The sequence below is a fragment of the Salmo trutta genome, chromosome 13, assembly GCF_901001165.1.
Source record: "Salmo trutta chromosome 13, fSalTru1.1, whole genome shotgun sequence".
In the NCBI taxonomy this organism is placed as follows: domain Eukaryota; kingdom Metazoa; phylum Chordata; class Actinopteri; order Salmoniformes; family Salmonidae; genus Salmo; species Salmo trutta.
The window spans coordinates 61,887,599-61,911,189 of NC_042969.1; the positions used below are offsets into that span (position 1 = coordinate 61,887,599).

Sequence of the window (23,591 nt, forward strand, 5' to 3'; positions counted from 1 at the left end):
GTGCACCGCTATTGACCAGGACCCATAGCGGATAGGGTGCCATTTGGTACGCAACCCCAGTCTGGTAGCTGTTGGAAGGTACAGAGGAGGGTAGGCCTACAGGGTTGGAAGCAGTGTTGGTGATAAAGCTGGATTGAGTGAAGACAGAGGAATGTAGACTGAATCCCTCACACTCTGGTGTTTAAGTCTGGATAGAGAGACTATACTGAATACAGTATATAGCTCCTGAAAGTAAAACCTTCTCCCTGCCTGCAGCCTTCCTCGTATCACCTGCCCCCGACCACTCATATCACTCTCTCACTCCTCCTTTCCCTCACTCCTCTTTCACCTCCTCCCCTCCTCCCTCCCTCCACCCTTTCTCTCTCCCTCCCCACTCTCTCTCTTACTCCCTCTCACTCCTTAATTCTCTCTTCTCCTGCCCGCAGCAAAATATTGTTTCTATCCTATCTAATCTGTTGAGATTAAGTGGTAATGCCGTCCCAAGCAGACACACATACTGTAGCTTTATAATACAGTCCCAAGCGGAAGTACACACAAAGCTGGTTCAGAAACACATAGCTGGGTCTGTGGGTCAGACGTCCATAGCAGGGTTGGTCCTGAATGGCACCCTGTTCTCTATATAGGTCACTACTTTTGTTCCGGGTCCAAAAGTATATATATATAGGGAATAGGGTGCCATTTGGGACGCACACTAGGTCAGAGGTACAGGAAGCAGTTAGGGGGGTAAAGGCCATGCCATCAACACCCTGCCTCTTCATAGCTCTGAGTGGAGGAAGAACATGTTTACACCCTCCCGGGGGCCTAGGGAGATATCAGATGTCTCACACTACTGCAGCCTTAATCCTGACACAGATTCCTAGTGCTCCCTCACTGCTATGTGCTGTTGAGAGGAAGCAACATTTGATCAACATGTTGTGATATTTCCATTCATCTAACTCACCGCTACTGATTATACTCCTGTGAATTATAGAGTCATAGGAGATCTAGGCCCATATGTATCAAGTGTCTCAGAGTAGGATTGCTGATCTAGGATCAGTTTTTCATTTTAGATCATAATGAATAAGATTATTTAATGAGAGGGAGGACCTGATCTAAAATCAGAACTCCTAATCTGAGACGCTTGATACATACAGCCCCAGGTGTTAAAATATCATCAAATACTTTAATCCTCTCATCCCTCTCCTCTCTCATCCCTCTCTCTTTTCTCACTCCTCTAGCCGGTGTGGACTACGTAGGGATCAGTCGTAACCTGGACTTTGCCCCGGGGGTCAGCCAGCAGACGTTCAGGGTGACCATCCTGGATGACCTGGGTCAGCCGGTGCTGGAGGGGACCGAGACATTCGAGCTGGTCCTCCGCATGCCCATGAACGGCATCCTGGGAGAACCGGGGAAGGCCACCATCCTCATCAACGACTCCGTCTCCGACCGTGAGTGAATCGGGCTGATATTTGTGTCCCAAATGCCACCCTATTCCCTATATAGTGCACTACTTTTGACCAGGGCCCATAGGCTCTGGTTAAAAGTAGTGCACTATATAGGGAATAGGGTGCCATTTGAAACAGTAGTCACAACGTATCTGACTGTGAGTAAACCTATCTGATTTGTTAGAATGCGTCTAATTATCAATGAGATCTAATATAGATTAAAACGAGCAATGGCATTTCATTCAGGAGTTTAGAAAAGCTATCATACCTTGCTCTGACAAAACAGGGCATCTCTGAAACATCAACACCAATAAAGATGATTGAACAATGCTGCCACTTAAAGCTTTGGTATCACGTTACTGTAAGTGTCCTTGTCAATGCATTCATACAGCCTTTATAAAGGCTTATAGTGCATTATAAGATCAGCTGTAGACAGTTATGAGCATTATGTCATGGTTATGATCAACACTGTTTCATGATGCACTTCATCTAACGTAGATGATTTGTTGAAGTGATTGTCCTCTAACAGTGCCCAAGGTGCAGTTCCGTGATGCCATGTACATGGGGCATGAGAACTCCGGTCAGATCTCAGTCGTGGTGTATCGTAGTGGAGACATCAGTTACAGGTCAACGGTCCGCTGTTACACCAGACAGGGCACCGCTCAGGTCATGATGGACTTCAACGAACGACCAAACACAGACGCTTCCATCATCACCTTCCTACCAGGTAACACTGAAATCTATTCTGTAAAAGTCTGTAGAAGACTAGGAAATACACTGACACAAGGAACACCTCATAGGCCAAAAGGGTATAGCCTGACTAACCGGTGTCTGTATGTAGCCTCGCTACTGTTATAGCCTCGCTACTTTTATAGCCTCGCTACTTTATATAGCCTCGCTACTTTATATAGCCTCGCTACTTTTATAGCCTCGCTACTTTTATAGCCTCGCTACTTTTATAGCCTCGCTACCCTTATAGCCTCGCTACTTTTATAGCCTCGCTACTTTATATAGCCTCGCTACTTTTATAGCCTCGCTACTTTTATAGCCTCGCTACTTTTATAGCCTCGCTACTTTTATAGCCTCGCTACTTTATATAGCCTCGCTACTTTATATAGCCTCGCTACTTTATATAGCCTCGCTACTTTTATAGCCTCTCTACTTTATATAGCCTCGCTACTTTATATAGCCTCGCTACTTTTATAGCCTCGCTACTTTTATAGCCTCGCTACTTTTATAGCCTCGCTACTTTATATAGCCTCGCTACTTTTATAGCCTCGCTACTTTTATAGCCTCGCTACTTTTATAGCCTCGCTACTTTTATAGCCTCGCTACTTTTACAGCCTCGCTACTTTATATAGCCTCGCTACTTTTATAGCCTCGCTACTTTTATAGCCTCGCTACTTTATATAGCCTCGCTACTTTATATAGCCTCGCTACTTTATATAGCCTCGCTACTTTTATAGCCTCTCTACTTTATATAGCCTCGCTACTTTATATAGCCTCGCTACTTTTATAGCCTCGCTACTTTTATAGCCTCGCTACTGTTATAGCCTCGCTACTTTTATAGCCTCGCTACTTTTATAGCCTCGCTACTTTTATAGCCTCGCTACTTTATATAGCCTCGCTACTTTTATAGCCTCGCTACTGTTATAGCCTCGCTACTTTTATAGCCTCGCTACTTTTATAGCCTCGCTACTTTTATAGCCTCGCTACTTTTATAGCATCGCTACTTTTATAGCCTCGCTACTTTTATAGCCTCGCTACTTTATATAGCCTCGCTACTTTATATAGCCTCGCTACTTTATATAGCCTCGCTACTTTATATAGCCTCGCTACTTTATATAGCCTCGCTACTTTTATAGCCTCGCTACTTTTATAGCCTCGCTACTTTTATAGCCTCGCTACTTTTATAGCCTCGCTACTTTTATAGCCTCGCTACTTTTATAGCCTCGCTACTTTATATAGCCTCGCTACTTTATATAGCCTCGCTACTTTATATAGCCTCGCTACTTTATATAGCCTCGCTACTTTTATAGCCTCGCTACTTTTATAGCCTCGCTACTTTTATAGCCTCGCTACTTTTATAGCCTCGCTACTTTTATGCCTCGCTACTTTTATAGCCTCGCTACTTTATATAGCCTCGCTACTTTTATAGCCTGTCTTTTTACTGTTGTTTTATTTCTTTTCCTACCTATTGTTCACCTTACACCTTTTTTGCACTATTGGTTAGAGCCTGTAAGTAAGCATTTCACTGTAAGGTCTACACCTGTTGTATTTGGCGCACGTGACAAATAAACTTTGATTTTATTTGATATAGTTTCTCTGTGCATTTTGGAACCCTTCAAAATATTAGATTTTTCAACAACTGTTTACCCCTTTTTGCTAATCTCTCTCGATCTCAATCTCACTCTCTCTCTTTCTCCTCCCATCTCCATCTCTCTATCCCTCCCCTCTCTCCAGGGGAGGTGGAGAAGCCGTGTGTTCTGTCTCTGGTTGATGACACGGAGCATGAGGAGGAGGAGGAGCTGAGGCTGGTGTTGGGGTCGCCCCGCAGTGAATCTCCGTTCGGAGCGTCCATCGGGAAACAGAACGAGACTCTGGTCAAGATCATGGACGACACAGACAGTAAGACTGACTGACTCATAGATGGAATCACTTCATCTGTAGACAATAGAATAAGTTGGACACTCTATAATAGTCCCAGATACATATTGCATTACTTTTTTCATTTTCTCAAATTCATGATCTGCTAGTCTGCATCCTGTTAACTTGTTTTGGTGTGTGTCTTCAACTCATTCTACTCTGTTAGTCTGTAACCTTGTTTAGTTCATATCACACTGCTCCATGTCTGACTCTGTGACTCCCATCCATGTTCTCCCCAGAGGCCATCATCAAGTTTGGGGAGACTAAGTTCAGTGTGAGTGAGCCTAGCGGGGCAGGCCAGGTGTCCATGGTGAAGATCCCAGTGCTGAGGGTAGGGGACACCTCCAAGGTCTCTGTGGTCCGCGTCCACACCAAGGACGGGTCAGCCACCTCCGGAGAGGACTACCATCCTGTATCTGAAGGTGAGAAATATTACAACACATCAACATCTCACAACCTCTCACGTCAAGAAGGCCATGAGTTTTTCCTGACAATGTGATGTGATTAGGAAAATATCCTGACCCTACTACTATATAAATAATCAACTTGATAAGGTAACTCCGTCAGTATCTACAGTGTATAGATGTTTCCTGTTAAACCTAGAGCCGTGTTGTTGTTGTTGTTTACCCCAGACATTGAGTTCAAGGAGGGTGACACAGAGCACTACATAGAGGTGGAGATCTTGTATGATGGAGTCAGAGAGATGAGAGAAGCCTTCACGGTCCACCTGAAACCTGATGAGAACATGGTGGCTGAGACGCAGGTGAGGACTGGAACAATAACATCACATAGACTCAGCAATATGACGTTGACACAAGTAGCAGGATGAAGGGAGAATATCGCAGATATATTTGCGCATGTTCATGGGTACACTTCACTTACCTTCAACGTGAAAGCTGAGGGACAAGAACAAGAGAAAAGTTTAGTTGTTGCATTAGTCGCCCCTGATATTGCTGTTTACGTCGTACATCACTACCTTTAACAGCACTTTTCTGTTTGATCTGTTTATGTTCTGTCTGTCCCCAGATGAGTAAGGCCATTATCTACATAGAGGAGACCAACAGCATGGCGGACGTCACCTTCCCCTCCGTCCCCCAGGTGTTCTCCCTACTGCAGTATGACGACACCTCCAGGGCCAGACACACCCCCCCAGTGGCAGGCTACCCCGTTGTCTGTGTCACGGTACGGAGAATGGTTTATCACGGGCTTTTAACCTCCCAGTCCAGGGGTTTGTCCCAAATGGCACCCTATTCTCTGTTTTATGCACTACTTTTGACCAGAGTCGCATAGGGAAGTGCACTATATAGGGAATAGGATGCCATTTAGGACATAGGCCAGGGCATCATTCTATTCACTGTCTGCTCTTAATTTGCTTAAAAAACTAAGTAGTTTCTTTGGCTTAGGAATATGTCAATTAGGATTCAATTAGGATTTAATTTGATATTGAAGCACAGATGAGTGATGTTGATGAACAATGCAAATTTTCCCTATACATTACAGTATATTTTGCCTCATTCCCAAACACTGTCTCCTCTCTCCTCCCTCCCTCAGGCTTGTAACCCTAAGTACCCTGACTACGACAAGACTGGCTCCATCTGCATCAGCGAGCACATCAATGACACACTGACCCGCTATCGATGGTTGGTCAGCGCTCCAACCAGCCTGGACGGGGTCACCAGCTCCATGAGAGAGGTGGACTTTAATACCTTCTTCTCCTCCTCCAAGATCATCACCTTGGACTCTGTCTATTTCCAGGTAGAGAACACATTATCAGTGAACTGAGTGTGAATTTGGACTGACTCAGACAAAGAGTTGAACATCTGACAAGACAGTGAATGATTTAGTTCATGATGGGATTGAATTGACTGTATTGATGTGATTGAGTTGACTGTCCCTCCCTCCAGGCTGGCTCTAGGGTGCAGTGTGCAGCCCGGGCTGTGAACTCTAACGGAGATGAGGGCCTGGAACTCAGCAGCTTCATAGTCTCCATCAGTATAGAGGATGGTATGTGCCAGCCTCGTGTGGTGGGTACAGTGGGCGCTGAGCCCTTCTCTGCCAAGCTACGCTACACCGGAGCAGAGGACCCAGACCACCCCAACCTCATCAAGATCACTGTCACCATGCCACACATAGACGGTGAAGAACACAGAGAGACTTCTATCTTCTTTCTCTTTCTCTCTCGCTCTCTATTTTTCACACTCTCTTTCTCTCTCTCTCTCTGTCTTTCTCTCTCCCTCTCTATTTTTCTCTCTCTCTCCCGCCCCCGCCTTTCTCTCTCCTAACCCCTTGTCTCCCCTCTCCTCTCTCCTCTCCTCTCCCAGGCATGCTCCCTGTGGTCTCCACCCGTCCTATGTCTAACTTTGAGCTGACGTTGAGTCCTGATGGTACTCGTGTGGGGAACCACCGCTGTTCTAACCTGCTGGACTACACCGAGGTCAAGACCCGCCACGGCTTCATAACCAACGCCACCAAGAACCCTGAGGTGATCGGGGAGACCTCTCCCTACCAGTACAGCGCCCCCCTGAGGGGATCCAGCGTACTGCGCTTCTACAAGAATCTCAACCTAGAGGCCTGTCTATGGGAGTTCACTGGTTACTATGACATGTCTGAGCTACTGTCAGACTGTGGAGGGACCATCGGTACAGACGGACAGGTGAGAGAGCTGTGTGTGGGGGGGGGGGGGGGGTGGGGCAATATCAGAAAAGACAGACAGACAGGTGGGCTGCCCCACACCACAATCCCACAAGACCCCTGACCAATTGGAAAATAAGTATGGGAAGAGATGTTATGATGATTTCTCAGGAAGAGATGTTGTGATGATTTCTCTTGAAGAGGTGTTATGGTGATTTCTCGGGAAGAGATGTTGTGATGATTTCTCAGGAAGAGGTGTTATGATGATTTCTCAGGAAGAGATGTTGTGATGATTTCTCAGGAAGAGGTGTTATGATGATTTCTTGGGAAGAGATGTTATGATGATTTCTCAGGAAGAGATGTTATGATGATTTCTCGGGAAGAGTTGTTGTGATGATTTCTCGGAAAGAGATGTGATGATTTCTTGGGAAGAGATGTTATGATGATTTCTCAGGAAGAGATGTTATGATGATTTCTCGGGAAGAGATGTTATGATGATTTCTCGGGAAGAGATGTTATGATGATTTCTCAGGAAGAGATGTTATGATGATTTCTCGGGAAGAGATGTTATGATGATTTCTCGGGAAGAGATGTTATGATGATTTCTTGGGAAGAGATGATGTGATGATTTCTCGAGAAGAGATGTGATGATTTCTCATGAAGAGATGTTATGATGATTTCTCAGGAAGAGATGTTATGATGATTTCTCGGGAAGAGATGTTATGATGATTTCTCGGGAAGAGATGTTATGATGATTTCTCAGGAAGAGATGTTATGATGATTTCTCGGGAAGAGATGTTATGATGATTTCTTGGGAAGAGATGATGTGATGATTTCTCGAGAAGAGATGTGATGATTTCTCATGAAGAGATGTTATGATGATTTCTCAGGAAGAGATGTTATGATGATTTCTCGGGAAGAGATGTTATGATGATTTCTCAGGAAGAGATGTTATGATGATTTCTCAGGAAGAGATGTTATGATGATTTCTCAGGAAGAGATGTTATGATGATTTCTCGGGAAGAGATGTTGTGATGATTTCTTGGGAAGAGATGTTATGATGATTTCTCAGGAAGAGATTTTATGATGATTTCTCAGGAAGAGATGATATGATGATTTCTCGGGAAGAGATGTTATGATGATTTCTCGGCCAGAGGTGGTATGATGATTTCTTGAGAAGAGATGTTGTGATGATTTCTCAGGAAGAGATGTTGTGATGATTTCTCAGGAAGAGATTTTATGATGATTTCTCAGGAAGAGATGATATGATGATTTCTCAGGAAGAGATGTTATGATGATTTCTCAGGAAGAGATTTTATGATGATTTCTCAGGAAGAGATTTTATGATGATTTCTCAGGAAGAGATGATATGATGATTTCTCAGGAAGAGATGTTATGATGATTTCTTGGCCAGAGATGTTGTGATGATTTCCCGGGAAGAGATGTTATGATGATTTCTCAGGAAGAGATGATATGATGATTTCTCGGGAAGAGATGTTATGATGATTTCTTGGCCAGAGATGCTGTGATGATTTCTCGGGAAGAGATGTTATGATGATTTCTCAGGAAGAGATGATATGATGATTTCTCAGGAAGAGATGTTATGATGATTTCTTGGCCAGAGATGTTGTGATGATTTCTCGGGAAGAGATGTTATGATGATTTCTTGGCCAGAGATGTTGTGATGATTTCTCGGGAAGAGATGTTATGATGATTTCTCGGGAAGAGATGTTATGATGATTTCTCAGGAAGAGATGTGATGATTTCTTGGGAAGAGATGTTATGATGATTTCTCGGCCAGAGGTGGTATGATGACTTCTTGGGAAGCGATGTTATGATGATTGCTCGAGAAGAGATGTTGTGATGATTTCTCGGGAAGAGATGTGATGATTTCTTGGGAAGAGATGTTATGATGATTTCGTGAGAAGAGATGTGATGATTTTTCATGAAGAGATGTTATAATGATTTCTTGGCCAGAGATGTTGTGATGATTTCTCGGGAAGAGATGTTATGATGATTTCTCAGGAAGAGATGATATGATGATTTCTCGGGAAGAGATGTTATGATGATTTCTCAGGAAGAGATTTTATGATGATTTCTCAGGAAGAGATGATATGATGATTTCTCGGGAAGAGATGTTATGATGATTTCTTGGCCAGAGATGTTGTGATGATTTCTCGGGAAGAGATGTTATGATGATTTCTCAGGAAGAGATGATATGATGATTTCTCTGGAAGAGATGTTATGATGATTTCTCAGGAAGAGATTTTATGATGATTTCTCAGGAAGAGATGATATGATGATTTCTCGGGAAGAGATGTTATGATGATTTCTTGGCCAGAGATGTTGTGATGATTTCTCGGGAAGAGATGTTATGATGATTTCTTGGCCAGAGGTGTTATGATGGTGTTATTTGTCCTCCAGTTCTTTCCTATAACAGTTCTTGTAATTTTCCTTTTCACAGACACAATCCTTTACAGCCACTTATCTGTTAGCTACCTCTTGAGATGCCCCTCTCAGACAATGTTCTTCTGAACCCCATGTTTTAACCTCACCACTAATAACTAACCAAACACAGTGCTTTATGGATTCCCACAACTCCTCATGTGGCCTGCTACTTATCTTGTCAAAAGGCCTTCTCCAACATTCACGGCATTAAAACCTTCTGCTCTTTTCTGTACTGTGCTCTTTAAACAGCTGCTTCTGCTGTGTTGAGGGAGGGACTGCTCTTACAGGTCTTAAACTCTCCCTTAAACTCCCTCCCTACTTCCCTCCCTCCCTAACCCTCCCTGAGTGGAGATCTTAAACCCTGGTCACATGCTTCAGTGCTCCTGTCATGTAGATTTCCCTTGGAAACCTCCAGTCACTTCAGTGTAGTTAAATCCCAGTCTGTCTATTAGTTCACTAGCACTTAATTAAGCGGGCTGGGGTCATAAAGAGATGCCTGCAGAGAGAAGAGATGCCTGCAGAGAGAAGAGATGCCTGCAGAGAGAAGAGATGCCTGCAGAGAGAAGACATGCCTGCAGAGAGAAGAGATGCCTGCAGAGAGAAGAGATGCCTGCAGAGAGAAGAGGTGCCTGCAGAGAGAGAGAGATGCCTGCAGAGAGAGAGAGATGCCTGCAGAGAGAGAGAGAGATGCCTGCAAAGAGAGAGAGAGAGAGATGCCTGCAGAGAGAAGAGATGCCTGCAGAGAGAGAGAGAGAGAGAGATGCCTGCAGAGAGAAGAGATGCCTGCAGAGAGAGAGAGATGCCTGCAGAGAGAGAGAGATGCCTGCAGAGAGAGAGAGAGAGAGAGAGAGATGCCTGCAGAGAGAGAGAGAGATGCCTGCAGAGAGAGAGAGAGATGCCTCCAGAGAGAGATAGAGATGCCTGTAGAGAGAGAGAGAGAGAGCTTGCAGAGAGAGAGAGAAGCCTGCAGAGAGAGATGCCTGCAGAGAGAAGAGATGCCTGCAGAGAGAGAGAGAGATGCCTGCAGAGAGAGAGATGCCTGCAGAGAGAAGAGATGCCTGTAGAGAGAGAGAGATGCATGCAGAGAGAGAGATGGCTGCAGAGAGAGAGATGCCTGCAGAGAGAAGAGATGCCTGCAGAGAGAGAGAGATGCCTGCAGATCGAGAGAGAGATGCCTGCAGAGTGAGAGAGAGAGATGCCTGCAGAGAGAGAGATGCCTGTAGAGAGAGAGAAAGAGCCTGCAGAGAGAGAGAGATGCCTGCAGATAGGAAGAGATGCCTGCAGAAAGAAGAGATGCCTACAGAGAGAAGAGATGCCTGCAGAGAGAGAGAGATGCCTGCAGAGAGAGAGAGATGCCTGCAGATAGGAAGAGATGCCTGCAGAAAGAAGAGATGCCTACAGAGAGAAGAGATGCCTGCAGAGAGAGAGAGCAAAGGGCATGGTATGGTTAAGGTCTCCTCACGCTACAGATCCCCCCTGCTGTAGATCATCAACTAGAAGCACCCTAGTTGTGTGTGTGTGTGGGTGGGGGGTGGAATCAACAGTAGAATTTAGAATTTATGAGAGGCTAACTACTTATCCAATTTAAGGTTATGCATATTGTTTGGTTGAAAAGACACCAACTCCATGGAATATCACTAAATTCTATGTAAAGTGAAATTCCATTTTGCAAGATAAATGAGACTATACATGGAAGAAGATGTGGATGTGTTATGATACATAGGAAGTATAAGATAATGATATTTTATGGAGGCAGTCATCATCATTCTCTTCTAAAGTAAACTTCCTCCACACTTTATGACTTTCCTTCTGGCAGGTTCTAATCCAGCGTTAGCCCTTTGTTTACGCTGAAACTGAAACAAGTTCATATTCTGACAAGACAGAGCTTTGTGGGAGAGGTTGGAGTTGATTACCACTTAATAATCCTGAATGTCAGGGTCTGCCTTTGTACCATGTACCAACACTGGTTTACCTTTGTCAATGTCCCTCCTATCTGCAGGTTTGACGTACTGTTACTAGTCGCTGGCAGCCATGTGATAACAGACTGAGGTGTTTTAAGTATCACTGTGTTGTTTTAAGTATATACCCCTACTGCAGGGTCTGCCTGTGTGCCTGTGTCACATCCATATGAGCTGTCCTACAGGTGAGTTGTACTGTAAGCTTCAATCAGTGTGGCCAGACAGAACAAACATAAAGACTCAACAACAGCTCTAGTCTAGAGGAACATTATTTGTGTCCCTGTGTTCTCTCTGACATGATTGGCCCTTGAGGGGCCGACCAACTGACTGGGAAGCTGGGGGGCTGAGTAGAGAGGTTGCGGGCTACAGAGAGACTGAGTCACACCGAGTTTGGGGCCCCAGGCTGGCCTCTCACCGTGCTGGGACTGACTCTGTCTCTCTGTGTCTGTGTGTCATGGTGAGAGGCTTTGTCCCCAGCTTATCAAACCACAGGAATCCATTAGGTCTCAGCAGGCAGCGTCAGGGTCATACAGCAAATCATCTGCCTCAGCTCTCTCTGGGTTCTACCTGGTCTCTTAACTCTAACTCTCTCTCTCTCTCTCTCTCTCTCTCTCTCTCTCTCTCTCTCTCTCTCTCTCTCTCTCTCTCTCTCTCTCTCTCTCTCTCTCTCTCTCTCTCTCTCTCTCTCTCTCTCTCTCTCTCTCTCTCTCTCTCTCTCTCTCTCTCTCTCTCTCGCTCAGGGCATAGGCAGGTCCTATCATGAAGGGAGAGCTAGTGCAGACAGGTAACCCTCTCATGTCACCGGAGGGAGCAGATACCATTCAAGTCTCTCTCGCTCTCTTTTTCTCTCTCTCTCTGGTTCTTTGTCTCACTGTTGTTTAAGGGTTCCAAGTACAATAGAACAAATGTATTTTTATTTTATTTATTTCACCTTTATTTAACCAGGTAGGCAAATTGAGAACAAGTGCTCATTTACAACTGCGACCTGGCCAAGATAAAGCAAAGCAGGTCGACAACATATAACAACACAGAGTTACACATGGAGTAAAACTAACATACAGTCAATAATACAGTAGAAAAATAAGTCTATATACAATGTGAGCAAATGAGGTGAGATAAGGGAGGTAAAGGCAATAAATAGGCCATGGTGGCGAAGTAAATACAATATAGCAAGTAAAACACTGGAGTGGTAGATTTGACAGTAGATGAGTGTGCAAAGTAGAAATACTGGGGTATTAATATAAATAAAAATATAAATCAACAGCCTGGATTGTTATGTCTTGATTGCATGATTCACTTCAGAATGGGATAGTTTTATTTTAATTGTTGACAAAGCAGTAATTGAATAACACAACCAAACATTCATCAGTTACAAATGGAATGGTTTGCTATTGTTGCCATATATCTGGATTCAACTCTGTTGAAAAGATACCATCTCTCTGAAATGTGGCCAGTGTAAATGTCAGAGTCAATGTAAACCCTCTTGAATCCATAAGAGCTCCAGTAGTACTAGTACAGCCCATACAGTACAGCACTGAGTGTACAAAACATTAGGAACACCTTCCTAATCTTGAGTTGCACCCCCTTTTGCCCTCAGAACAGCCTCAATTTGTCAGGACATGGACTACAAGGTGTCGAAAGGGATGCTGGCCCACATTGACTCCAATGCTTCCTACAGTTGTGTCAAGTTAGCTGGATATCCTTTGTGTGGTGGACCATTCTTGATACACACGGGAAACTATTAAGTGTGAAAAACCCAGCAGCGTTGCAGTTCTTGACACAAGCAAGTGAACCTAGCACCTACTACCATACTCCATTCAGACACTTAAATCTTTTGTCTTGACCATTCACCCTCTGAATGGCAACCATACACAATCCAGCAGGTAGCCTAGTGGTTAGAGCGTTGGGCCAGTAACCGAAAGGTTGCTAGATTGAATCCCTGAGTTGACAAGGTAAAAATCTGTTGTTCTGCCCCGAACAAGGCAGTTAACCCACTGTTCCTAGGCCCTCATTGTGAATAAGAATTTGTTCTTAACTGATTTGCCTAGATAAATAAAGGTAAAAAAATGTCTCGAGGCTTAAAAATCCTTTAGCCTGTCTCGTCCCCTTCATTTACACTGATTGAAGTGGATTTAACAAGTGACATAAACAATGGATCATAGCTTTCACCTGGATTCACCTGGTCAGTCTATGTGATGGAAAGAGCAGGTGTTCTTAATGTTTTATACACTCAGTGTATATTAAGTGGTCTGATGCAGTCAACTGGTAGTAATAGTCACTGAAGCCCTACATAAGCCACCGTAATACCCTCTATATGTCACCTGCTATCTTTATTGTATTCTTAATCACATGAATCTATAGAATATAGATAAAGACCAAGCCATAACCATATATCAAGTTATGAGTGGATACTGATCCCATGAGGTATTTGTTAAGTTATGAGTGGATACTGAGCCCATGAGGTATTTAAATTATGAGTGGATACTGATCCCATGAGGTATTTAAGTTATGAGTGGATACTGATCCCATTAGGTATTTGTTAAGTTATGAGTGGATACTGATCCCATGAGGTATTTGTTAGTTATGAGTGGATACTGATCCCATGAGGTATTTGTTAAGTTATGAGTGGATACTGACCCCATGAGGTATTTGTTAGTTATGAGTGGATACTGATCCCATGAGGTATTTGTTAGTTATGAGTGGATACTGATCCCATTAGGTATTTGTTAAGTTATGAGTGGATACTGATCCCATTAGGTATTTGTTAAGTTATGAGTGGATACTGATCCCATGGGGTATTTAAGTTATGAGTGGATACTGATACCATGGGGTATTTAAGTTATGAGTGGATACTGATCCCATGAGGTATTTGTTAAGTTATGAGTGGATACTGACCCCATGAGGTATTTGTTAGTTATGAGTGGATACTGATCCCATGAGGTATTTGTTAAGTTATGAGTGGATACTGATCCCATGGGGTATTTAAGTTATGAGTGGATACTGATACCATGGGGTATTTAAGTTATGAGTGGATACTGAGCCCATGAGGTATTTGTCAGTTATGAGTGGATACTGATCCCATGAGGTATTTGTTAAGTTATGAGTGGATACTGATCCCATGAGGTATTTGTTAGTTATGAGTGGATACTGATCCCATGAGGTATTTGTTTAAGTTATGAGTGGATACTGATCCCATGAGGTATTTAAGTTATGAGTGGATACTGATCCCATGAGGTATTTGTTAGTTATGAGTGGATACTGATCCAATTAGGTATCTGTTAATTTATGAGTGGATACTGACCCCATGAGGTATTTGTTAAGTTATGAGTGGATACTGATCCCATGAGGTATTTGTTAGTTATGAGTGGATACTGATCCCATGAGGTATTTAAGTTATGAGTGGATACTGATCCCATGGGGTATTTAAGTTATGAGTGGATACTGATCCCATGAGGTATTTGTTAAGTTATGAGTGGATACTGATCCCATGAGGTATTTAAGTTATGAGTGGATACTGATCCCATTAGGTATTTGTTAGTTATGAGTGGATACTGATCCCATTAGGTATTTGTTAAGTTATGAGTGGATACTGATCCCATGAGGTATTTCTTAAGTTATGAGTGGATACTGATCCCATGATGTATTTAAGTTATGGGTGGATACTGATCCCATGAGGTATTTAAGTTATGAGTGGATACTGATCCCATGAGGTATTTGTTAGTTATGAGTGGATACTGATCCCATGAGGTATTTGTTTAAGTTATGAGTGGATACTGATCCCATGAGGTATTTAAGTTATGAGTGGATACTGATCCCATGAGGTATTTGTTAGTTATGAGTGGATACTGATCCCATGATGTATTTAAGTTATGAGTGGATACTGATCCCATGAGGTATTTGTTAGTTATGAGTGGATACTGATCCCATGAGGTATTTCTTAAGTTATGAGTGAATACTGATCCCATGAGGTATTTAAGTTATGAGTGGATACTGATCCCATGAGGTATTTAAGTTATGAGTGGATACTGATCCCATGAGGTATTTGTTAGTTATGAGTGGATACTGATCCCATGAGGTATTTGTTTAAGTTATGAGTGGATACTGATCCCATGAGGTATTTAAGTTATGAGTGGATACTGATCCCATGAGGTATTTGTTAGTTATGAGTGGATACTGATCCCATGATGTATTTAAGTTATGAGTGGATACTGATCCCATGAGGTATTTGTTAGTTATGAGTGGATACTGATCCCATGAGGTATTTCTTAAGTTATGAGTGGATACTGATCCCATGAGGTATTTAAGTTATGAGTGGATACTGATCCCATGAGGTATTTAAGTTATGAGTGGATACTGATCCCATGAGGTATTTGTTAGTTATGAGTGGATACTGATCCCATGAGGTATTTCTTAAGTTATGAGTGGATACTGATCCCATGATGTATTTAAGTTATGAGTGGATACTGATCCCATGAGGTATTTGTTAGTTATGAGTGGATACTGATCCCATGAGGTATTTAAGTTATGAGTGGATACTGATCCCATGAGGTATTTGTTAGTTATGAGTGGATACTGATCCCATGAGGTATTTGTTAGTTATGAGTGGATACTGATCCCATGAGGTATTTCTTAAGTTATGAGTGGATACTGATCCCATGAGGTATTTAAGTTATGAGTGGATACTGATCCCATGAGGTATTTCTTAAGTTATGAGTGGATACTGATCCCATGAGGTATTTCTTAAGTTATGAGTGGATACTGATCCCATGAGGTATTTCTTAAGTTATGAGTGGATACTGATCCCATGAGGTATTTAAGTTATGAGTGGATACTGATCCCATGAGGTATTTGTTAGTTATGAGTGGATACTGATCCCATGAGGTATTTAAGTTATGAGTGGATACTGATCCCATGAGGTATTTGTTAGTTATGAGTGGATACTGATCCCATGAGGTATTTAAGTTATGAGTGGATACTGATCCCATGAGGTATTTAAGTTATGAGTGGATACTGATCCCATGAGGTATTTCTTAAGTTATGATTGGGTCTGAATACCGTTCCCATAAGGTATTTGTTAAGGCCCTCGCTTCATACTCGTCGCCAAACCCCCTGGCTCCAGACCTTGCTAGGTAAAGTTCCCCCTTATCTCAGCTCGCTGGTCACAATAGCAGCACCCACATGTAGCACGAGTTCCAGCAGGTATATCTCTCTGGAAACACTTATCTCCCTCACTAGCTTTAAGCACCAGCTGTCAGAGCAGCTCACAGATTACTGCACCTGTACATAGCCCATCTGTAATTTAGCCCAAACAACTACCCCTTCCCCTACTGTATTTTAATTTTTTATTTTGCTCCTTTGCTCCTTTGCTCCCCATTATTTCTATTTCTACTTTGCACTTTCTTCCACTGCAAATCTATCATTCCAGTGTTTTACTTGCTATATTGTATTTACTTCGCTACCATGGCCTTTTTTGCTTTTTTGCTTTGCTTTATCTTGGCCAGGTCGAAATTGTAAATGAGAACTTGTTCTCAACTTGCCTACCTGGTTAAATAAAGATGAAATAAAATAAAATAAATAAAGTTATGAGTGGGTCTGAATACTGTTGCCATGAGCTATATGCAAGCTCTATACAGATAGGCAGCTTGTGAACGTTTAGTATAGGCCTATATATAAACCAGTACTAGGGACCTTTTGTAAGCTCCCTGCTTGTTGGATGTTTAAGTGTGTGGATGTTTAAATGCACTTTGCAGAGTTTGATGTAATGTATGTATGTACTCACTCCCTATCTCTCTATATTTCTATTTTTATTTCACTATCTTTCTCTCTTTCTCCCCCCTCTTCATATTTCTCTTTTTATTTCATTATCTTTCTCTCTTCCCCCCTCTCTGTTTCTCTCTCTTTAGTTCTCCCTCTTTCTCCTGTCTCTCTGTAGGAGTTGAACCTACTATTGCTAGAATTCTGTATTACTGTACAATTGTAAAGTGTATTGATGTTAAAATGCATGTTAAATACGGCTTGATTTGATGTATGTCTCTCTCTAGGTGTTGAACCTGGTCCAGTCCTATGTGACCCTCCGGGTGCCCCTCCACGTCTCCTATGTGTTCCACTCCCCGGTGGGTGCAGGGGGCTGGCAGCATTTTGACCTGCAGTCTGAGCTACGACTCACCTTCGTATACGACACTGCCATCTTGTGGCGGGACGGCATCGGCAGTCCTCCTGAGGCTGAGTTACAAGGCAAGTCTCACATCAAATAAAATATATTTAAAAGTAATTTCAGTCTTTACAGAATGAGGCAAAAACAAACAATACAACACTGTCTGGTGTACTTTGAGCACAGATGATATGGTTATGTTATTGCTTCTACAGCAATGAATGAGGATGTGTTAGCTTGGTGTGACAGTGAGGCCGACGGGTTGCATTCTGCAGGTGCCCTTCACTGCACCTTCCTCAGTGGGTGGGCTGTAATAGCAGGGATGTGTTAGGTCAGTGTGACAGGGAGACTGACTGGCTGTATTCTGTAGGAGCCCTGTACCCCACCAGTATGCGTATCAACGAACAGGGTCGTCTGGTGGTCAACTTCAGAACAGAGGCTCGATTCAGAGGACTGTTTGTCATATCACACTCTGGTATGTTCACATTATCTACTCTTTTCATACAGTACATCCACGATCTTAAACAAGTAGCCCAGGGCCCGTATGTATCAAGTGTCTCGGAGTATGAGTGCTGATCTAGGATCACGCCCCCCCGTCCATGTAATCTTATTCATTTTGATGTAAAAGACAAAACTGATCCTAAGTCAGCACTCCTACTCTGACACGCTTGATACTGTACATATTCCTCTTTAGTTCTGTATTACCCTTACCTGTGTCTGTATCCAGCGTCCTCTCTGTCGTCCATGGTGATGTGTGCGGACCACCCCGGGGTGACGTTTAATCTCAGCCTGGTGAGGAGCGAACCCACCTACAACCAGCCCATGCAGCAGTGGACCTTCACATCAGACTTCGCAGTGAGGACAGCATCTTTTCTTCCATCTTTAATACTGGGTTATCAATATATTTCATATAATCTTTATTTCTTTATCTGCTAACTCTGTGTCTTTAGTGTAAAGACTTGGGAGTAGCAAATCAAATCAAAAATCTAATCAAAGACATTTTTATTTGTCACATGTGCTGAATACCGTGAAATGCTTACTTTCAAGCCCTTATGCCATTTACAGGATTTCCTTCTTAAGTCGTAGTGTGTTATCGGCACTGGTGTAACTGGTGTAAATAATTGTGTCTTATTCCCCTCTGTCTCCCAGGTGCGTGACTACTCAGGTACCTACACGGTGAAGCTGCTACCCTGTACCTCTCCTCCCAGTCTGGAGTATTCCCTGCCTCCTGTCTGTAACCCCAGAGAAACTGTCACCTTCCACCTGGACATACGCTTCCAGCAGGTCAGATCACCCTAGGATAACTACACACTTAGAAAAAAAGGTGCTATTTAGTACCCTAAAGGGTCCTTTGGCCGTCCCCATAGGAGAACCCTTTGAATAACCATTTTTGGTTGCAGGTAGAACCCTTTTGTAGAAAGGGTTCTACATGGAACCCAGAAGGGTTCTACCTGGAACCAAAAAGGGTTTTCTTATGGGGACAGCCAAAGTACCCTTTTGGAAACCTTTTTCTAAGAGTGTACATCAATATCATATCATTAAAAGTGTCTGTGAGATGACAATATTTGAGTGCACACAGAGATGTACTCTAGTGGGAAACAGCTTGAGGGGTGTTGTCTGATGGTAACACTGTGATTGGCCTGTGTTCTCTGATGGTAACACTGTGTGTGTTGTCCTATACTAAAATGATAAAACTTGGTATTGTGTGTGTCTTATCCCAGGTGAGTGACCCTGTTGCGGCTGAGTTCAGTCTGAACACACAGATGTTGCTGCTGTCTAAGAGAACTTTGTGGCTGTCTGACGGATCCATGGGCTTCGGACAGGAGAGCGACATAGCCTTCTCACAGGGTACTGTAACGCTACAAACAAACACAGCCTTCTCACAGGGTACTGTAACGCTACAAACAAACACAGCCTTCTCACAGGGTACTGTAACGCTACAAACAAACACAGCCTTCTCACAGGGTATTGTAACGCTACAAACAAACACGGCCTTCTCACAGGGTACTGTAACGCTACAAACAAACACAGCCTTCTCACAGGGTACTGTAACGCTACAAACAAACACAGCCTTCTCACAGGGTACTGTAACGCTATGAACAAACACAGCCTCTCACATGGGCATTTATCAATCAATCCCTCACCTTATTGTGGTGGCCAGTGCTGTTTAAGATAAGGAAGGATTAGTCAGTGCTGTTTAAGATAAGGAAGGATTAGTCAGTGCTGTTTAAGATGAGGGAGGATCGGTCAGTGCTGTTTAAGATAAGGAAGGATTAGTCAGTGCTGTTTAAGATGAGGGAGGATCGGTCAGTGCTGCTTAAGATAAGGAAGGATTGGTCAGTGCTGTTTAAGATAAGGAAGGATTAGTCAGTGCTGTTTAAGTTGAGGAAGGATTGGTCAGTGCTGTTTAAGATGAGGGCGAATCGGTCAGTGCTGTTTAAGATGAGGGAGGATCGGTCAGTGCTGTTTAAGATGAGGGAGGATCAGTCAGTGCTGTTTAAGATGAGGGAGGATCGGTCAGTGCTGTTTAAGATAAGGAAGGATTGGTCAGTGCTGTTTAAGATGAGGGAGGATCAGTCAGTGCTGTTTAAGATGAGGGAGGATCAGTCAGTGCTTTTTAGGATGAGGGAGGATCGGTCAGTACTGTTTAAGATATGGGAGGATTTAAAAAAAAATGATGAGCCTTATTTCTATTACAACATTTTGGATGACTGTCATTCATATTCCATTCACCCAACTTAATGTAACATGGAAAGGTTTAGGCTACTACATGATACTCTAATGTTCCCTATACCAATCATGAGGTTGCTACAACCTAGCGTATGAATGAAAGTTTACAACGTAGGTGCACAGGTCGAGAGAACATTTTGTGTAAACAAGGTGGCAGACAGTGACACATTCAATACCGCCTTGCAGACTCTTGCCTGCATCTACCTGATCTGGTGTGTAATCATTAGTCCAACTGTTGCAAACGAGATTTTCTTTTGGACAAATTCAGGTATGTTTATCCACGTTTTGTTCCGTTTGCTTTCATTTATGAAACGTTTTCAACCAAATCTACGGAATGAATACACACCTGATCACACACAAACACAGTTCACTTTCATAGCAGCCACATACAAACAGCATAATCACTTTGCTCGTTGTATATATAATTCCTTCTCGCGTTTATCTACAGTGCCTTCGGAAGGTATTCAGACCCCTTGACTGTTTCCACATTTTGTTACGTTACAGCCTTATTCTAAAATTGATCACATTTTTTTTTACAAATATATTACAAATTAAAAACAGAAATACCATATTTCCATAAGTATTCAGACCCTTTGCTATGAGACTCGAAATTGAGCTCAGGTGTATCCTGTTTCTATTGATCATCCTTGAGATGTTTCTACAACTTAATTGGAGTCCACCTGTAGTATATTCAATTGATTGGACATTATTTGGAAAGGCACAACCATCTCTGCAGCACTCCACCAATCAGGCCTTTATGGTAGAGTGCCACTCCTCAGTAAAAGGCACATGACAGCCCGCTTGGAGTTTGCCAAAAGGCAACTAAAGACTCTCAGACCATGAGACCATCTGATGAAATCAATAATGAACTTCTAGAGGAAATCTGGCACCATCCCTACGGTGAAGGATGGTGGTGGCAGCATCATGCTGTGGGGATCTTTTTCAGCAGCAGGGACTGGGAGACTAGTCAGAATCGAGGCAAAGATGAACGAAGCAAAGTACAGAGAGATCCTTGATGAAAACATGCTCCAGAGCGCTCAGGACCTCAGACTGGGGCTAAGGTTCACCTTCCAACAGGACAACGACCCTAAGCACAGAGCCAAGACAACACAGGAGTGGCTTTGGGACAAGTCTCTCAATGTCCTTGAGTGGCCCAGCCAGAGCCTGGACTTGAACCCGATTGAACATCTCTGGAGAGACCTGAAAATAGCTGTGCAGCAACGCTCCCCATCCAACCTGACAGATCTTGAGAGGATCTGCAAAGAAGAATGGGAGAAACTCCCCAAATACAGGTGTGCCTAGTTTGTAGTGTCATACCCAAGAAGACTCGAGGCTGAAATCGCTGCCAAATGTACTTAACAAAGTAATGAGTAAAGGGTCTGAATACTTGTGTAAATGTGATATTAAGCATTTCTAAAATCCTGTTTTTGCTCTGTCATTATTGGGTATTGTGTGTAGATTGATGAGAGAAAAAAAACAATTTAATAAATTTTAGAATAAGGCTGTAACCTAACAAAATGTGTTAAAAGTCAGGTGGTCTGAATACTTTCCGAAGGCAATGTACTTGCTCTCCTCCTCTCACCTTTTCTCCTTCGGTGCACAACATCTCAGCTGTCTGTGACCAGGTGAAAAAACCTTTCCAAGCCAAACCTTCATATCATGACCACTAACCGTTACACACAGCCTACATCGTCACCATATTAGCTAACATCATAGTCAACATAGCTACTAGAACTAACGTGGTACTAAACCGCTACAATCATCCTGTACAGTGTACAGTCAGCAAGCAGTTTAGCAGTTACACCGGCTGGCCCCAGTGGCAATAAATTAATACAACCAAAAGCTTTCCTTGACTTAGAAGAGTTCCAGTGTTGGATAGCCATAGCCATCTAGCTAACATAGCATCCCTCTCTGTTTGAGTAGGCTAAACTAGGGTGTTTGAGGGTGTTTGAGTAGGCTAAACTAGCTAGCTGCATTCGCTAGCTAAGTAAGTGAACGTGAAAGTGGAGAAAAAAATACAACAAAATATAGCTATCTCTCTCTCTCATTCCTCCTTAATTCTTTCAGAAATGTATTTGTTGAAAACTGTTCAACTATTGTCTTTCTCTTTGAGTCAACTACTCACCACATTTTATGCACTGCAGTGCTAGCTAGCTGTAGCTGATGCTTTCAGTACTAGATTCATTCTCTGATCCTTTGATTGGGTGGACAACATGTCAGTTCATGATACAAGAGCTCTCATAGGTTGGAGGACCTCTTCTGGAAGTTGTCATAATTACATTTACATTTACGTCATTTAGCAGACGCTCTTATCCAGAACGACTTACAAATTGGTGCATTCACCTTATGATATCCAGTGGAACAACCACTTTACAATAGTAGATCTATATCCTTTTTGGGGGGAGGGTAGGGGGAGTGGGTTAGAAGGATTACTTTATCCTATCCCAGGTATTCCTTAAAGAGGTGGGGTTTCAGGTGTCTCCGGAAGGTGGTGATTGACTCCACTGTCAGAGCAGCGAACAGTTTTGACTGGGCTGAGCGGGAACTGTGCTTCCGCAGAGGTAGGGGGGCCAGCAGGCCAGTGGTGGATGAACGCAGTGCCCTTGTTTGGGTGTAGGGACTGATCAGAGCCTGAAGGTACGGAGGTGCCGTTCCCCTCACAGCCCCGAGGCAAGAACCATAGTCTTGTAGCATATGCGAGCTTCAACTGGAAGCCAGTGGAGTGTGCAGAGGAGCGGGGTGATGTGAGAGAACTTGGGAAGGTTGAACACCAGACGAGCTGCGGAGTTCTGGATGAGTTGTAGGGGTTTAATGGCACAGGCAGGGAGCCCTGCCAACAGCGAGTTACAGTAATCCAGACGGGAGATGACAAGTGCCTGGATTAGAACCTGCGCCGCTTCCTGTGTAAGGCAGGGTCGTACTCTACGAATGTTGTAGAGCATGAACCTACAGGATCGGGTCATCGCCTTGATGTTAGTGGAGAACGGCAGGGTGTTGTCCAGGGTCACGCCAAGGCTATTAGCACTCTGGGAGGAGGACACAATGGAGTTGTCAACCGTGATGGCGAGATCATGGAACGGGCAGTCCTTCCCCGGGAGGAAGAGCAGCTCCGTCTTGCCGAGGTTCAGCTTGAGGTGGTGATCCGTCATCCACACTGATATGTCTGCCAGACATGCAGAGATGCGATTCGCCACCTGGTTATCAGAAGGGGGAAAGGAGAAGATTAATTGTGTGTCGTCTGCGTAGCAATGATAGGAGAGACCATGTGAGGATATGACAGAGCCAAGTGACTTGGTGTATAGCGAGAATAGGAGAGGGCCTAGAACTGAGCCCTGGGGGACACCAGTGGTGAGAGCACGTGGTGCGGAGACGGATTCTCGCCACGCCACCTGGTAGGAGCAACCTGTCAGGTAGGACGCAATCGAGGAGTGAGACGCGCCGGAGATGCCCAACTCGGAGACGGTGGAGAGGAGGATCTGATGGTTCACAGTATCAAAGGCAGCAGATAGGTCTAGAAGGATGAGAGCAGAGGAGAGAGAGTTAGCTTTAGCAGTGCGGAGAGCCTCCGTGACACAGAGAAGAGCAGTCTCAGTTGAATGACCA

General features: G+C 43.5%; 1 protein-coding gene across 2 annotated transcripts in view; it reads left to right on the forward strand.

The window, feature by feature from the left end:
* LOC115206253 (FRAS1-related extracellular matrix protein 2) overlaps positions 1 to 23,591 on the forward strand; it is a 120,510-nt gene that overhangs the window by 90,012 nt on the left and 6,907 nt on the right. The window contains exons 10-23 of one of the 2 annotated variants that reach the window (XM_029772998.1): positions 1,218 to 1,427; positions 1,954 to 2,151; positions 3,888 to 4,052; positions 4,310 to 4,492; positions 4,703 to 4,833; positions 5,097 to 5,252; positions 5,622 to 5,825; positions 5,975 to 6,206; positions 6,392 to 6,723; positions 17,149 to 17,341; positions 17,629 to 17,733; positions 17,986 to 18,113; positions 18,408 to 18,542; positions 18,980 to 19,106. In XM_029772998.1, the coding sequence (XP_029628858.1) occupies positions 1,218 to 1,427; positions 1,954 to 2,151; positions 3,888 to 4,052; positions 4,310 to 4,492; positions 4,703 to 4,833; positions 5,097 to 5,252; positions 5,622 to 5,825; positions 5,975 to 6,206; positions 6,392 to 6,723; positions 17,149 to 17,341; positions 17,629 to 17,733; positions 17,986 to 18,113; positions 18,408 to 18,542; positions 18,980 to 19,106 (2,499 nt within the window). Of the gene's footprint in view, positions 1 to 1,217; positions 1,428 to 1,953; positions 2,152 to 3,887; positions 4,053 to 4,309; positions 4,493 to 4,702; positions 4,834 to 5,096; positions 5,253 to 5,621; positions 5,826 to 5,974; positions 6,207 to 6,391; positions 6,724 to 11,847; positions 11,892 to 17,148; positions 17,342 to 17,628; positions 17,734 to 17,985; positions 18,114 to 18,407; positions 18,543 to 18,979; positions 19,107 to 23,591 lie in introns of those variants that run through there. The other variant, XM_029772999.1, reaches the window with a different exon arrangement.